General features: G+C 45.1%; 1 protein-coding gene across 1 annotated transcript in view; it reads left to right on the forward strand.

The window, feature by feature from the left end:
* The window catches only part of MACO1 (macoilin 1), a 61,628-nt gene extending 47,013 nt beyond the window's left edge, over positions 1 to 14,615 (forward strand). Inside the window, exons 7-11 of the mRNA XM_044237473.1 lie at positions 2,678 to 2,836; positions 4,141 to 4,323; positions 6,714 to 6,834; positions 9,823 to 9,997; positions 14,130 to 14,615. Coding sequence (XP_044093408.1) covers positions 2,678 to 2,836; positions 4,141 to 4,323; positions 6,714 to 6,834; positions 9,823 to 9,997; positions 14,130 to 14,332 — 841 coding nt within the window. The 3' untranslated portion in view covers positions 14,333 to 14,615. The remainder of the gene's footprint in view (positions 1 to 2,677; positions 2,837 to 4,140; positions 4,324 to 6,713; positions 6,835 to 9,822; positions 9,998 to 14,129) is intronic.
* Positions 14,616 to 16,237: the final 1,622 nt, after the last annotated feature.

The raw sequence follows: 16,237 nt of genomic DNA on the forward strand, positions 1-16,237 counted from the left end.
TATTTTTTTTTGTTGTTGTTCTCGTAAGTGCATTAAGTCTTTGAGTTTTTACCTTTTTCAAGGAGCTCTAAATTTTCATTCAGAATATTGTCATTATCCTTAGTTCAGGGTAGGAAAATGGGCCCTTAGAGATTAAAGGTGCAAAATAATAACTGCAAAATTATTGCCATCCAGCCTCTGCAGATCTCATTCCCATCTGCGGCAGTGCTTTGCCCCAGTCGGCTGGTTGTGTGGAACTTGATTCCTGGGCCTCTGCATATGATACAGCTTAGGTTGCTAATCTGAAGAAGCAGATCAGCAGCTGGCCGTAAGTGTGTCAGGCCTAGAAACCCTAGCCTGAGCCGGGAGGAACTCTAGAGGTCATTAGCCGACAATGGGGAAACTGAGTCCTGGAAGGTTACATGCCTTGCCCAGGGTCATGGACTTGGCATCGGAACTGAATCTAGAATCCTGGTCCTAAACCCCATGCTAAGCCCTTATTCTCTATTTGAAACTCACCCTTTCTACTAGAAATGCAATCCTCAGACTGAAACCGACTTCTCCAGAAAGACAAATAACCTAACACGTTTTTCAACCCATCTTCTTAATGGGGATAACCTGACAGCATCGACCTGTTTTGGAAGCTACCCTTGGGTTACTCCGGGTGAATGAGGGATGGGGTGGGGATGATATAAATGCCAGTCTGTAATTGTTCAGAGCACTTCTGGGAGCACATTCAACTGGGATAACCCTGGCTAAAGGGAAAGTGTGGCGTGATGTTGACTTGGGACCCTTCCCTGGGGAGTGAGCTATGTCAGGAGACGAGGCCGTACTTCTGGAAAACCAGGTCTCTCATCTGTTCCTGTACATTGGACAAGGGGACAGGCTACGATGCCTGGGAAAGGACCATCAATGTGTTATGACTTTCTGTTTTTGAGATTTTGTTTCAGTTGACTAAAGGTAGATGGGTAAATAAAGCTGCTCTTTGGTTTCCCAAGGGAGGCCAGGCAACATATATTTAGTAAGTGTCGTTCACTGTGGTGGGCCCTGGGGACTTGGTGCTTAATAAAACATGTCTGTAAGGGCTTAAGTCTGTGGTGCTGGCAGTTCCAAGGAGAGGTCACACTGCCCGCCAGAAATCTCAGTTCTGTTGGTATGTTGGATTCGCGACATGCATAAGGGTCTCTTCAGAGCAAACTGACTTTTGCCTGCGTTTTCGTTTGTCAGAAAGCATAGCTCCTCAGGCCACCAGCTTCCATCCTTGGCCTGACCTTCAGTGTTCCCCACAGTCCCATCTCCAGACCCATTCTACCCTTTCTCACTCTGTTCCCAGAGTACACGGTTTCCTCAGAGGCCAGACTGATTGTTCCGTCCCCAAATATCTATGGCTTTTGAGCTTTTGAGCATGTTTTCCCCTTGTTTAGAGTGACCCCTCCTCCCCTTCTTCTTCAAATCCTGCCCAGCCTTCCAGGCCCAACCTAATTCCCACCTTCTCTTGTCAGAACTCCTGTGGCACTTCTCATCCATCCCCGGCTATGGAGGACATGGCCACAGCTCAGCCTGCTGGAGAAGAGGGTGGGCTCTGGGGCCCGTGTCACCTAGGGCTGGAGCCTTTCCCCAGTCTAGACCTCTTCATCTGTAAGAGTGGGAATAACAAACTTTTAGCCTACGGTTGTGCTGACTAAATGAGTTCATACCAGTAAAGCTTGTGGAACAAACAATGTGTAGCACCTAAGTTCTCATTAAGTACCAGTTGTTACTCTTTCTCATGTGTATTTAATCCAGCTTCCTTGGGCTGCTGTCTCACCACTAAAAATCGTCACTTGTTGGCCTCTAGTGACATTACAAAGCCCTCTGATGAAGAGAGTCTGGGTTTTATACTTTCTGTTGACGCTCTTCAGGCCCACCTGCGCATGTGATAGCTCCCCAGAACGTGTCACTTAAAATAAAGCTGTTACTATACTAAGAGAAAACAGATGGAACAGAGGTTAAGGAGCTGGAGAGAAAAGATGGGCTTCAGCTCACAGGTGGAATTGTCTTACGATTCTCAGAGCGCATCATTGGTTCCTGTTCACACTGTTGTTGAGTTGAATGAGCTCCTCTGTCACGGTCACTGGAAGTGTGAACATCATGTAGCAAGGATGCTAGCAATTTCAGAGGTTGCCTGAGACACTTCTCTGGGCCCAAGGTGGAAGGGAATCTGAGAGGGTAAATTCTGGTGTATCAGAATCATCTCAGAGCCGGTGGGGCATGAGCTGACCGTTACTGATACATCTCCCTTCCGGGGATTGGGGGGTGCAGGGGGGCATAGGAAATTCACTCTGTGTGTGTGTGTGTGTGTGTGTGTGTTGGGGGACCCAAGCCTTTAGCCACCCTCTTTCTGCCTTCCCTTCCTCCTTTATTGGCAGCTCAGGAATTCACAAGCACCTGGGTGTCCGTGCTCCCAGCATGCAGAGGAAACAGGCTACTCTCTGGCCGTGGGAAGGGGTGGGGGCCCGGGCAGAAGGAAGCACGCAGTGAAAAGCCAGTTGCAGACAGGAGTCTGGCCGTTGGCAGGAGCTGCCCGGGGGGGTCTACTGCCGCTGCCCGCCACCCCCCAACCCAATCCCAGGAAGTCTGGGATGTCACCCAGGGTCTCCCGCAGAGCCCTGTGGGTGCCCTTTCCCTGATGAAAATGCCACATTTCTCCTTCTCCTAGGCTGGAACAAGACATTAAAAAGTTAAAGGCTGACCTGCAGGCCAGCAGACAAGTGGAACAGGAGCTCCGCAGTCAGATCAGTTCCCTGTCCAGCACTGAGCGGGGGATCCGCTCCGAAATGGGCCAGCTCCGGCAGGAGAACGAGCTGCTGCAGAACAAGTACGTGCACCCGCCAGGCGGCCTCACTGTTCCTGTGGTTCCAGGGGTCGGAGTAAAAGAGGTGTGATGAGAAGAGGACCTGGTCGCAGGGGTGTTAAATGAAATGTTTAAAATATTTAATGTAGTACCAGATACTTAGCATGTTACAAAACCTACGAAAACTTGTTTCATTCCAACAGCACAGTTTACTAATGTTACTGTTCTTTCTTTTCATTTAATAAGTTCTTCTCTTAGTTTAAAATAGTCATTGAGCTTTTGTGATACTATAAGTAAAATTGACAGAAGTTGTTCTGCCATGATTTGAAAATCCTGCTCCTTTGAATGGAAGTTTCCAGAGGAACAGACTCTATTTACTTTGATATCTGGAACCCAAAAAATGACCCTGAATTTTTATTTTATTTGAAGAGGCAAGCAAAAAACCAGCTCTTCTGTGTGAATTTGTTTATACTTCCCATTGATTCATTCTGGAATTACTTCTTGACTCAGTATTGATCTGTACCCCCCCTTCGCCTTTTTTTTAAATCTCTCAGCAGTGTGTGCCTGGGGTAATGATTACTATCATAGGCTCTGGGCTTCCTCCATTGAAAGAGGAGTCCTTCGACATTCTGGAGGAACATAACTCAAAGCCAGAGGCTTATAAGCACGTAACTTCTCCATTGCTTCTGACCCATATACGTGAAGGCTCTCGCCTGACGCTGATACACTGAGATGAACTCACCCTGTACTGATGCGGAATGCTGGGAGTGGGAGTAGGCAGGGAAGGGAGTACGGCTGAAATCTCTTGGTGAAATTAAGCACCCTCTGACTAACTCCAGGGTCTGTTTTGGGATACTTGGAGAAGACAGCTCACAGCTGGAAAAGGAGAGGCTGCAGCAGGGCCGCAGCATAACTAGATTCAGGCCAAAAAAAAAAGAAAAAAAACCTTCCCTCTTCCACCCTTTACCTCGGCTTTCATGGGGCTGGTTCCATTGGTAGTTCTTTGATCAATGAAAATTCTCTCAAGGTGCTTTGGGGCACAACTAGAATTAGTGGTACAGCTGTCTTTCCCTCTGATAGAAACTTGTTTTATCCCTTTTTCTGGATTGCCTTCTGTAGATCGCTTCCCATAGTAGGGCAAAGGCTGGGTCTTATTCTGTATCTTGTTAGGCTGCTCTTGTTGAAGAATAACGACAGTATGTTTTTCCCCGGGCACTCTGGAAGCTAACTTTTATGATTTGCTGTTCAAAAGAGGAGCCACGTTTCCCCAGAGTTTCTAGTGGGCATTTCTAACGATGAAACTCTGTATGATAATTGTTTCCATATAGATTACATAACGCTGTGCAAATGAAGCAAAAAGACAAACAAAATATCAGCCAGTTGGAGAAAAAGCTAAAAGCTGAGCAGGAAGCCCGAAGTTTTGTAGAAAAGCAATTAATGGAGGAGAAAAAAAGGAAGAAGTTGGAAGAAGCTACTGCTGCCCGGGCCGTTGCATTTGCTGCCGCGTCTAGGTATGTCCATGATGCCCCCCTCCCCACCCCCACCCTTCATCCCCGCTCCCTCCACAACCAACACCCCTTAACCCCCCTCACCTCCCTGCTCTCATTGGAGGTGGATGAGGTGTTCTGCATCTGCCTTGCACCAAGACCGGCATGAGAGTATGAAGCCTCAGGCAGGGTTGAAATAGAACCATCAGGCAATGAGAGGTTGCCGCCAAGTGTTATTTCCTGACTAGCTAAGCCCCATCTGTGCAACTTGCGTGGTCTTGTAACAGCTTCATCCCTCAGCGACCTCATCTAGGAAGCGGGATGAGGGCGGCACCATGCCTCTCACACCCAGGAGGCAAAGTGCTGCTCATCAAAGGGTTTCAGGTCACTTTCTGCGTGGCCATCAACTTCTAAACACTGGGAGAGACTCCAGTCTGGATTGTCATTCCCTTTCTGTGTCGTTACTCTCTACTCTCAGGTGTATGTGTTTCTGAAGTTTTTATCTTAAAATAGAAGAAAGGAAAATCTTGGTTGCCTAAGTCCTTTTTACTGACTGACTGCTCCCATCTTGGTTGGGTATCAGCAAACTGTCACATGAGCTGGAAAAGATGGGGAAAAAACCCAAAACATAAGTCACTGTTAGATGCCATTGAATTTGTGGAGTGTTGGGAATTGGGCATTACTTCTGTTCTATTGAAAAGTATGCAAGTATTTCCAGAAACTGAATTCCAGCAAGGAGGGAAGATCCTTAAGAGCCTTTTGGCATTGTTGGGGGGAGGGGTGCTTGTATTTCACTTTAGGGATTTTTTTCTTTTTTTTTTGACTAGTGAAGTCCACCTGTGTGGTGGGGGGTCAGTTATGGGCTTACAGTTGGCGAGTGAGGGTACATTATTATTGATCTCATTTTGTAAAAAAGATTTTATTCATTTATTTGACACAGAAAGAGAGAGATCACAAGTAGACAGAGAGGCAGGCAGAGAAAGAGGGGGAAGCAGGCTCCTGGCTAAGCAGAGAGCCCGATGCAGGGCTTGATCGCAGGACCCTGAGATCATGACCTGAGCTGAAGGCAGAGGCTTAACCCACTGAGCCACCCAAGTGCCCCTCATTTTAAATTTTTATCATAATTTGTATCAATAAAATTATACTGTAATTCTTCCTTAAGTTTTCCTTTTTTGTATGTGGCGTGTTAAAAGCCTTCTTTTGGGTTCTGGCATTTGTAGAAGAACCGATGTATTGTCATTTCACATTTAAGGAGAGAACAGCCAGAAAGAACCCTTTCCTCCCCTATGCTCCTGCTATCCCCGCCAACTCTGTAGTGCACATGGCTGAGCTCACTTGGTCAATCAGCATCCAGACATACTCACAGGACACGCCACTGGCCTGCCTAGGATGTGGGGGTTTGGTTTGTTCGTAAGCGCAGGCCTCTGCACAAAGCAGATGTTTCTGAAGCACTTACACTTGCAGGAGATTTTTCTGAACAGTCATCTGATATGGCCTGTACTGTCCTTCATTCATCCAGCACCTCCTACCCTGACAAAAAGTCCACTGAGGAGGTTATGACAATTGTATTGTTCAGTATTTTACGCCTGATCATCAGTACATGGGTTTCAATCTCTTCCCTGACTCCCTTTCGCTTCCAGTCAGGCTTACTTGCTTTGGTCTTACCCGTCGTTGGTCCTGGTTTACCTTCACTTAGGTAGAGGCTGTTTTTATTCTCAAGCAAATCTCAAGGTGTAAGTCTCTCACTGGACCTTCCTTTTTGGTAGGCGGAGGAAACCTCCTTTCTCCCTCTGGCTGTTGCTGAAACCTAAGTGGTTAGTCTGCTCTGGACTGGCTGTTGCCATCACATTTTTTAGTTTGTTCTTCCTACAGCCCTGAGAAGCAAGCCAATGCTCTGGCAACTTCATGAATGGAACTTTTCAAGGCATAGACCCTTGAAGGGGAGAATTATTTTAGCTCACTGCCCCCTGCTGGAGATAGTCCACATCCAGTTCTCGCCTGCTCGCCTCAGGGGGCACTGTCTCAGGTCATCTAGCCTGGGGGAAAGCTTCTTGCATTGGGAAGCTGGAAAGCCTCAGTTCTTATCCCTGGAGTGCTGTGACCTAGCAGCGAGGTGAGGTTGGACTGGTGTTATAAATGTGTGCTCTTAGTTTTCTTATCTGGAAAATGGGACAATACATCCTACACTTGCAAAGAAGGCAGAAATGGTAAAGTGCTTCATTTGGTGCCTGGTTCGTAGTAGATATCAGTTAATTATTTTAGATCATTATTGAAATTCTCAAAGAATAGAGAATGAGCAGACTGAGCCAAAACCTAAAACCTGACAGACTCTGGAGTATAAGAGAAATATCACTCTTGCAGCATAAGTAAACCACTAGTCTTTTAAATCCCTTTCTTCTCTTCTTTTCTAAAAGGGGGGAGTGCACCGAAACCTTACGGAATCGGATCAGAGAATTAGAAGCAGAGGGCAAGAAGCTCACAATGGACATGAAGGTGAAAGAAGACCAGATCAGAGAACTAGAACTGAAAGTTCAGGTATGGGGAGCACGAAAGACTTTCTCCTACTTGGGTTCTCCTGTTATTTGTGTACCCAGTGTTGCAATGTGGAGATGGTGCCTTTTTGTTTTTTAAAGATTTTATTTTACTTATTTGAGAGTGAGCATGAGTGCTGGAGGGAGAGGGAGAAGCAGACTCCCTGCTGAGCAGGGAGCCAGACGTGGGGCTCGATCCCAGGACCCTGAGATCATGACTTGAGTCGAAGGCAGCGGCCTAACCCACTGAGCCACCCAGGCGCCCCTGTTTCCTCTTTTTTTTTTTTTTTAAAGATTTTATTTATTTATTTGACAGAGAGAGATCACAAATAGGCAGAGAGGCAGGCAGAGAGAGAGAGGAGGAAGCAGGCTCCCTGCTGAGCAGAAAGCCCGATGCGGGACTCGATCCCAGGACCCTGAGATCATGACCTGAGCCGAAGGCAGCGGCTTAACCCACTGAGCCACCCAGGCGCCCCTGTTTCCTCTTTTTTAATCGCAATATATTTGGCACACAATGTTACGTTAGTTGCAAGCGTAAGACATAGTAATTCCACAACTCTGTATGTCATGCCGTGCCCCATGCAAATGTAGCTACTAGCTGCCATCTGTCACCACTATGATGTTACAGCACCATTGACTCTGTGCCCTACCTTGTATTCCCTTGACTTACTTATTCCCTAACTGGAAGCCTGTACCTCCCACAGCCCCTCACCCACTTCACCCACCGCACCAGTTCTCTTATCTATGGGTCTGTTTCTGCTTTTGTTTGTTCCTTTGTTTTGTTTTGTAGATTCCTCATATCAGTGAAATCAGGTATTTGTTTTTCTCTGTCTGGCTTATTTCAGTTAGCATAGTATCTTCCAGGTCCTTCCATGTTGTCACAAATGGCAAGATCTTACTCTTTTATGGCTGAGTAATATTCTTTGTGTGTGTGCGTGCGCGCATCTTCTTTATCCATTCATCTCTCAGTGGGCACTTAGGTTGCTTCCGTATCTCAGTTATGGTAAATAATGTTGCAGTAAACATAGGGGAGCATATCTCTTTTGGAATTAGTGTTTTTGTTTTCTTTGGGAAAATACCCAGTAGTGGAATTACTGGATCATACAGTATTTCTACTTTTAATTTTTTGAGGAGCCTCCATGGCTGCACCACCAGTAGTACACAAGGTTTCCCTTTCCTCCACATCCTCGCCAACACTTGTTATTTCTTGTCTTTTTTTTTCTTGTCTTTTTGATAATTGCTATCCTAACAGGAGTGAGATGATTTTGTGGTTTTGATTTGCATTTTTCTGGATTATTGTTATTGAATATCTTTTCATGTGTTGGCCATTTTATGTCTTCTTTGGGAAAATGTTCAGATCCTCTGCCCATTTTTAAGAAGATTATTTGATTTTTTTGGTGTTGGGTTGTAGAAGTTCTTTATATATTTTGGATATTAACCCCTTGCAGAATATATCATTTGCAAATATCTTCTCCCATTCAGTAGGTTACCTTTCTGTTTTGCAAAAGCATTTTTATTTTGGTGTTGCCCCCTTAGCTTCTTTTGCTTTTGTTTCCCTTATCTTTTGTGAAATTAGCAAAGACTTTTTAAATAATAATATCAGCCTGGGTGAGGATGAATGAAACCGGCCTCCTAATCGCTGGAGGAGGTATAACTTTCTGGAAAAGTTCATAAACTTTTTAAGTGTTTCCTGTTTCACAACTCCTGCTTAAGATAAATATTTAAAAATCTCATCAATGATTGATATACAAAGATGTTCATCATAGTGGTATGTAAGTGAAAAAAATCCAACCTTAACAAAGGGAGATTTGTTTCAGAAATTATTATATATATAAGTAGGAATATTATACAATCATTAAAAATTACATTTCCAGGGATACCTGCGTGGCTCAGTTGGTTGGATGACTGCCTTCGGCTCAGGTTATGATCCCAGAGTCCCAGGATCAAGTCCCGCACCCGGCTCCAGCTCCACGGGGAGTCTGCTTCTCCCTCTGACCTTCTCCCTGCTCATGCTCTCTCTCACTGCCTCTCTCTCAAATTTAAAAAAAAAAAAAAAATTAAATTTCCAAAGAAGAGTTGAGAAAGTTTTTTTAAAACTGTATACAAAACTACATATAGTATGATTTCATTTATGCTAATAGATACACTATGCTTATAAAATACAAAAGGGAAATAAATACCAAGTTTTTCACATTGTGAAAGTGATTTTCATTTTCTTCCTTGAACTTTAGTATATTTCTAAATTCTCTGTAGTATGTTTGGATTTCTGTCTTAAAATGAAAAAATTAAAATACCTATATAGATACACATTATTTTAATATATATTAATTTTGTTATATATTAAAATACATATTCTATATTAAATATTATTAAATACATTACTTAGTAAATATATAATATATAGCTGTTATATATAATATATATGAACTAAATATACAAAATATATATAAAATATACATTAATATATAATATATATATATAAATATATATATATATATTGGATCACACACACACACGTGTGTGTGTGTGTGTGTGTGTGTGTATGGGCTATATTACCAGATGTTTTAAGTGGGCTTATTCTGCAGTATGTCCTGTCAAAATAATGAACACTTTTATAATTTTTAGTGCAGGTTGAGAGTAGAGTTTTGGCAAATTGGATTGCAGCACTACAGCAACATTTGCAACTGGCAGCAAGGAGAAAGTTCTTTGTGGTTCTTCTGTTAGGCTTATAAGAAGGTATTTCATTTGGAGACAGTCTGTCATTATTAGAAACAGTCCAATTTATCTACTAAAATATTTTCATATGTCATATCATCATATAAATACATCTTGCACTCCAAGTGGTGAGGTCTTAACCCGTGAAACACCAGGATTCTGTATTCTAGGGGCCAGTTCAGTAATAGCGGGATTTTATTTGTGATTTCAGGCTAATTTGTAGACCTCGATGCCAAAACTGTCTTGTAACATCTTGCTGCTTTGATGATGTTGATAGGAGCTTCGGAAGTACAAGGAAAACGAGAAGGATACTGAGGTGTTAATGTCAGCCCTCTCGGCCATGCAAGATAAAACACAACACCTGGAGAACAGTCTGAGTGCAGAGACGAGAATCAAGCTGGACCTGTTCTCTGCACTGGGGGACGCGAAGCGACAGCTCGAGATCGCGCAAGGTAGGAGAGCCCCGGGCCCCGGTGAAGTGGGACGGCTGCGCACACACAGGGACGCAGAGAGCAGAGGTCCCTTAGAGCTTGGGGGCATTCAGTTTTCTTCTTGAGTGGTTTGAGAGGTGCCCAACATTGACGTCTAGGAATCATCACATTAATTCATTCTGCAGACATATTTTGAGGTGAGAATATGTCAGGTGTGGGGCATTCAGAGAGCAGTATGAGCTCAAGGAGCTCACGGTGCCGTTGAAGAGACAGAGAGCTGCAGAGCCACCGAAAGATGCTGATGCGGTGGTAGGTGTAAGGCTGTGGGAACAGGGAGGCAGGGGTTGAGCCTGGGTGCTTTCCCCTGCTGCTTCCCAGCGAAACCGATGTCTGAGCCGGGTTTTGACTGATGAGCAGGGGTCAGGCCAGTGAAGATGCAGTGTAGAGGAGTGAGGGGCAGAGAACCATGGAGACAGATGAAACGGCTTGGACCAGGCCAGGGAAGCCAGAAGGGCCTGATGTGTTTGAGCGGCAGCGGGTTCTACATGGTTACAAAGCAGGGAGCGGTGGCAGCAGCTTCTGGGGAGCTGGCTGTTCACTCATCGGGTATTTCCTGAGGCCTCCTGTATGCCAGGCACCCTAAGGCTCCCTGAGAGGCAGGCAGCCACAAGCAAGCACGGAGCGGAGCAGATGCTGGTGCAGGCAGGGAAGGAAGCGAAGCGGTGTCAGGCAGGATGCGCGAGTGTGTCCCCGTGGGGATGCGGGTTCCAGATGGTGGTCATGGAAGATCCTTTGAATAGGGAGCATCTGAGCAGAGGCTCAAAGCAACAGTGCGTGAGCCCGGTCAGTCTGCAGGGGGAAAGAGCAGGGGTGGCAGCCAGTGGGGCTGCAGCCGGAGGGATGGGCGGAGTTGTTGGAGTCAACAAGCCAAGACTGGCAAGAACCACGTTCCGCCAGACTTTGTAACCCATGGGAGGAACTTTGGACTTTACTCTGAGTGGCACAGAAAGCTTTGGAAAGTTTCTGAATAGAGGCATGACAGAGTCTGGTGAAAAGCAATTTCAATTTTGTCCAAGAAATTGATTAGCCAGCAATAAATTACTGAAACAGGTATTCGAACAATTGGACTTAGGAAAAGAATATTTCAGAAGGTACTTAAAGAGCATTTGAGGAGCGCCTAGGTGGCTCAGTGGGTTAAGGCTCTGCCTTCGGCTCAGGTCATGATCCCAGGGTCTTGGGATCGAGCCCTGCATCAGGCTCTCTGGTCAGTGGGGAGCCTGCTTCCCTTCCTCTCTCTCTGCCTGCCTCTCTGCCTACTTGTGATCTCTGTTTGTCAAATGAATAAATAAAATCTAAAAAAATTTTTTAAAAAAGAGCATTTGAAGCATTGTACTAGAAGCTAAAGGGGAGACAAAGATGAACAAGACGCGGTCTAGTGGAAGGATCTACTAGGGCAGTGGTGCTCAAACTTTTTGTTCTTAGGGATCCCTTTACTCTTAAAGTTATCGAGTGCCCTAAGGAGATTTTTTTTCAAGTGGGTTATATCTATCAGTAGTTACCTATTAGAAATTGAAACTTTAAAACGAGTATTAATTTATCTTTAAAATAACATAATAAACATATAACTTGTTAACATATTTTTATAAAAAATAGCTATTTTCTAAAACCAAAAAAAACTTTGAGAAAAATGGCATTATTTTACATTGAGCAGACCTCTTTAATTTCTGGCTCAATAGAAGATACTAAACCCCAGAGAGAGGCCCAAACCCCAGGAAGGGGGGAGGAATATAGAAGTTGTGAGAAGCAAAGCTGTAGGAGTGGCTTGGGACTGTGCAGGGGGTAGAGCAAGAAGAAAGCAGGCTGAGGGTCTGGCAGAGAAAGCATTCTAGAAGAAGCATTTTAAAAGAAGGTGTCTGGGAATTCTGCTTTCAAGCTGAACTTCTGACCATACACTGGCTTTTTTGCCCTCCTGGCTCAGCTTGCTGTGAAGTAGCCACCCCTCTCTGACTTGGCTTTGTCCTCTCCGGGAGCTGGGCCCTGGAGGGAAGGAGCACCTGGTCTCCTTCCTAGCCACCGGGAGTCCGGCTCACCAGCACAGCCTGAGCTTCCTTGTCAGCCCAGGAATTCTGTAAAGCGACAAAAAAGCAAAGAGAATTGCCTTTTCCAAAAGCTCTGGAAATGTTTGTATGTTGCTGATTTTAAAAAACCAAACTTAAATCTGCCTGGAAAAAAAAAAAGATAGAGTGGTTCACGTAATCACGTATCAGATGCTATTAGGTATTTTATTCATCTGAGGCTTATTTTGTTCAAAGGGAGAGAGGCTGTCTGATGCGAACTTGAAGCCGAGGGGACATGAAGGGCCTCAGAGGGAGCAGCTGCTTTCTGGGGCTCTGCTGCCTCCCCCACTACTTCCCTCCACTGTCAAGCTCAGAATATTCTAATAAGGACCCAACTTTGTAATTCAAATCAAACCCCTTGTTGCTTTTCTGCTTCCTCCCTTCAATATCATTTGCTTCACCCCAGTTCCAAAATGACTTTCATCTCCCCTACATCCTTTTTAAAAACATGCCACCGTGCTCTCTTACCATTTCAGATCCGTTGCCATCCTCCGTAGGACTCAAAATGAGTGCATCTCAAATGCAACCTCTCTCTCTTTTTTTTTTAAGCATTTAAATTTCTGAGGGGCTACTCCTAAGTGTTCTTCCCCGAATAGACCAGGGAACTTCAAAGTGTGGTGGAAATTACACGGGCTTTGGAATACTGGTGCGGGATTTAAATCTTGCTCTGCCTCTTAATAACTGACTCTTGGCAAGATATGGAACTTGCAGAGCCTCAGCTTTCTACTAGGCTGGGCACTAGGGATCTAGCTGGGAGTAAAGATGTAAACACAGTTCCCGCCCTCATGGAGCTCATAGGCCACCAGAGAGATGATGGACGCCAGTCATCCCCACATGAATAGTTACAAGACACGGAAGAAGGCCGTAGGAGTAAAGATTCTGGAGCAAGACTGCATAGACCTGGATCCTGGCTCTGTCATTCAGCCTCTCTCTGCCTCAGTTTCCTCATCTGTAAAACACATGAAGATGATGATGATAATTCCCATGTCGTAGGGTCGTTGTGCTAAATAAATGAGTCTAAGTACTTAGAATGGTGCCTGGCACATGTGCGTTATCCGCTGTACTTACTATCCTTATTTTAGAAGAAAGTGACAAAAAGGCGAGTGTAGGGTGTGTTGAGAATCTAGGAATTGGGGGGCAGGGTCGGGTCTGATTTAGAAGGGAGGGTCAGGGAAAGCCTTGTGAGGAAGGGAAACCTCAGAGTGAACACAGTGCAGGAAAAGCATGGAAAGGGAAGTGGTCCAAGGCAGGCAAGGGTTGATGGGATCTAGAAGCTAAGCCAGGTGAGCGAGGGTGGGATGTGCTACCATGTTGTGAGAGCATCCGGCCAGGGGCAGAGCGGGCCAGCAGGCTGAGGGGCATGAGGCCAAGAGGGAGGGGTGAGCACGCTGAGTCACATAGGAGCCCCCCCAGGGGCAGCCACATAGGAGCCCCCCGGGGGCAGCTGCTGCAGAGCTTGGTGTGTCTGCCTGTATCTGCCGGCAGAGCCCTTGGGGGTGGAGGTGCGGGGACTGACACTGCGGCCTCAGTTGTCCTGTGTGCCTGGGGCTGACACCCAGAGACCCGCCTCCCAGGAAAACAGTCCAGCTCAAGAGGTGCGGCCTTAGTGTAAAACCCGCAACGCCTCTGGCTGCCATGGCCACCGCCATGTTCAGAACGTGGCTCCTAAAGTGATCTCTTTGCTTGTTGCACCTACACAGAGTCCCCTTCCAGAAACCTGCAAAACCATGGCCCACAGACCAGATGTGGCCTGCTGCCTGTCCTTGCACCACGTGTGGCCTAAGAATGTTCTTTATATTTCTCCAGGCTTTAAAAAAAAAGAAAGAAAGAAGAAAGAAAAGAAAATGACAAAGACAGTCTGTGGCTCACATTGCCTTAAATATTTACTATTTGGCCCTTAAGAGAAAAGTTCCTACTCTTACAGACTGTGAAAGCCAGTCAGAGTTGGAGCGAAATGCACTTGGGATGGGCCCGAGACAAGGGCACTGTGTTAGGCGCCCTCCTTTCTCACTAATGGTGGGTCTTTGATCTTCCAGGACAAATTCTTCAGAAAGACCAGGAAATCAAGGACCTTAAACAGAAGATAGCTGAAGTCATGGCCGTCATGCCCAGCATAACATACAGTGCCGCCACCAGCCCCCTGAGCCCCGTTTCCCCCCACTACTCTTCCAAATTTGTGGAGACCAGCCCCTCTGGACTCGATCCCAATGCCTCTGTTTACCAGCCCCTGAAGAAATGAAGACCAGCTGTGGGTTTTGCCCAACCATTTGGTTACCAGAAGGCATCACAAAGGAGCATCTCTGGCAGTCAAGATAAAAAAAAAAAAAAAAAAAAAAGTTTATATTGTATTTTGTGGGACTGTATATGTTGTCGTTTTTAAAAAGGGGGGGAAGATAACATCCGAGTCTGATTAGAACTGCCCATCAGTTTTTCTTGTAAATTTTTAGAAGACCTCACAGAACTTTGCAGTTTATTTTTCTCGGCCAATACATTAAAACCACTCTTGGATTTCAAATAGCCAATTTTGCCTTTTATGTATTCTTACAGTTTCCTCTTGAAGAAGAAAAAAAAAAAAAGCAAGGTTTTTGCTTCTCCATCCTTTCTTTTGGTTTTGTTCTTAAATAAGCAAGCAAAACCTGCCTTTTGGATTCACATGGGATGCTAATGAAACCGTTTACTTTCTAGAGTGGAAGGGTTAATAACCTCACACGGCTTTGATTGTATAGCTGCATTCCAGAAGATGATTCTTGATATTACAGAAAACAAAAGCTGATTACCCCTCCAAGGACCAAACAAATTCCGGGAGTGTCGTTTAAGCCGAGGGGAGTGAGGCAATGAGACTAGCTATGAGCGTGTCCCCGGGGTTGTGTCTGAAACGTTCCTATTCCCCTCGGGTGTTCAGTCCTAGAAAACTGCTAGCAGTGCCTTGGGAAAAGACATTTCAAGAGGAAACTTGACGATTTTAAACTATTTGCCCCCTTTACCATCATCTGTCTTCTGTGTCGAGCTCACTGCGGATCCTGCTGGAAACTGGCAGGGAGCGGGGGCTCATGACCTCTGCCTTTCAGAGAAAGCACCTTTCATGTCCTTTCAGAGAAAGCACCACGGTGTTCTGGACTCGTCTCGAGGCCAACACCTTGGGACAGGGAGCCAGGCGGTGTTTGTGTGCCAGAGACTGCAAGGACAGCGAACAAAAAGCTGCTGTTCTAGGTTTGGGTTGGTTTTTTAAAAAAAAATTTCATTTCATTTAACTGTGCTTTCCTCTCTTCATCATCTTGTGTTTGATGATTTAAAAGAAACTTGACTATTCCTCAGCTCTTGTGCCAAGGAGTTCTTTTTTGTTTTTTGTTTTTTGTGTTTTTTTTTAAGAGTTTTAAACTCAAAACTCTGCACAAAGATCTCAGTTTCAAGTGTATATTAGACACTTAAAGAAAAGTGTTTTGGCAACTTTTGGAAGTGTTTAAGAACCAGGGTGGGGAGGGGGGAGGGGCTGGGAGAGGGAGGGGCAAAGCAAAATTGTATTGGGAAACTGAGGAAAATTTAAGAAACCAAATAGATGGGTTTTGCTTCCTTGCCATGGATTCTGGAAGGACATAGTTCTTCTCAAATTTCCTGTTAATTGGCATGTGTCATATTTAAAGCAGATTAAGTAGGACAAGTGAGTCAGGAGAATAGAAGTATTAAAAAGAATCATCCTTTTAATCACAGATCTTATTTTGGGGTTAAAAAAACTTCTAGCTTTAGCCAAGTGTGCATGTTGCTGCCATTTTGCATTTTTGAATCATCTTGTGTAATTGTCGCCATGGAAGTGTTACTCAGAATTGTCATAGGTTTTTTTTTTTTTCATCTTTGTGCAAAAACATGGAAAATTGTCCCTGACTTTGTGTTGAGGTTCCCCCCGTTTTGCTGCCTTTTGGGACACTATTTCGTTAAACATGTGGTCTTGGCTGCATTCTTTTTTTTTTTTTGCCCCCTGTGGGGTTCAAAAGAATAAACATTTTCTTACAGATAAAACTAGTTTCCTGCCTTTTTAAACTTCGCAGGAGGGACGACAAGGTAGATTGTTCTGAATGGGCCCTCGGTGGTCACTCTTGCTCTCTCCTCATCTCGGCGCCCTGTCGGGGGCAGTGGCCCATGCAGGGGC

The sequence above is a fragment of the Neovison vison genome, chromosome 2 (assembly GCF_020171115.1).
Source record: "Neovison vison isolate M4711 chromosome 2, ASM_NN_V1, whole genome shotgun sequence".
Taxonomy (NCBI): Eukaryota; Metazoa; Chordata; class Mammalia; order Carnivora; family Mustelidae; genus Neogale; species Neogale vison.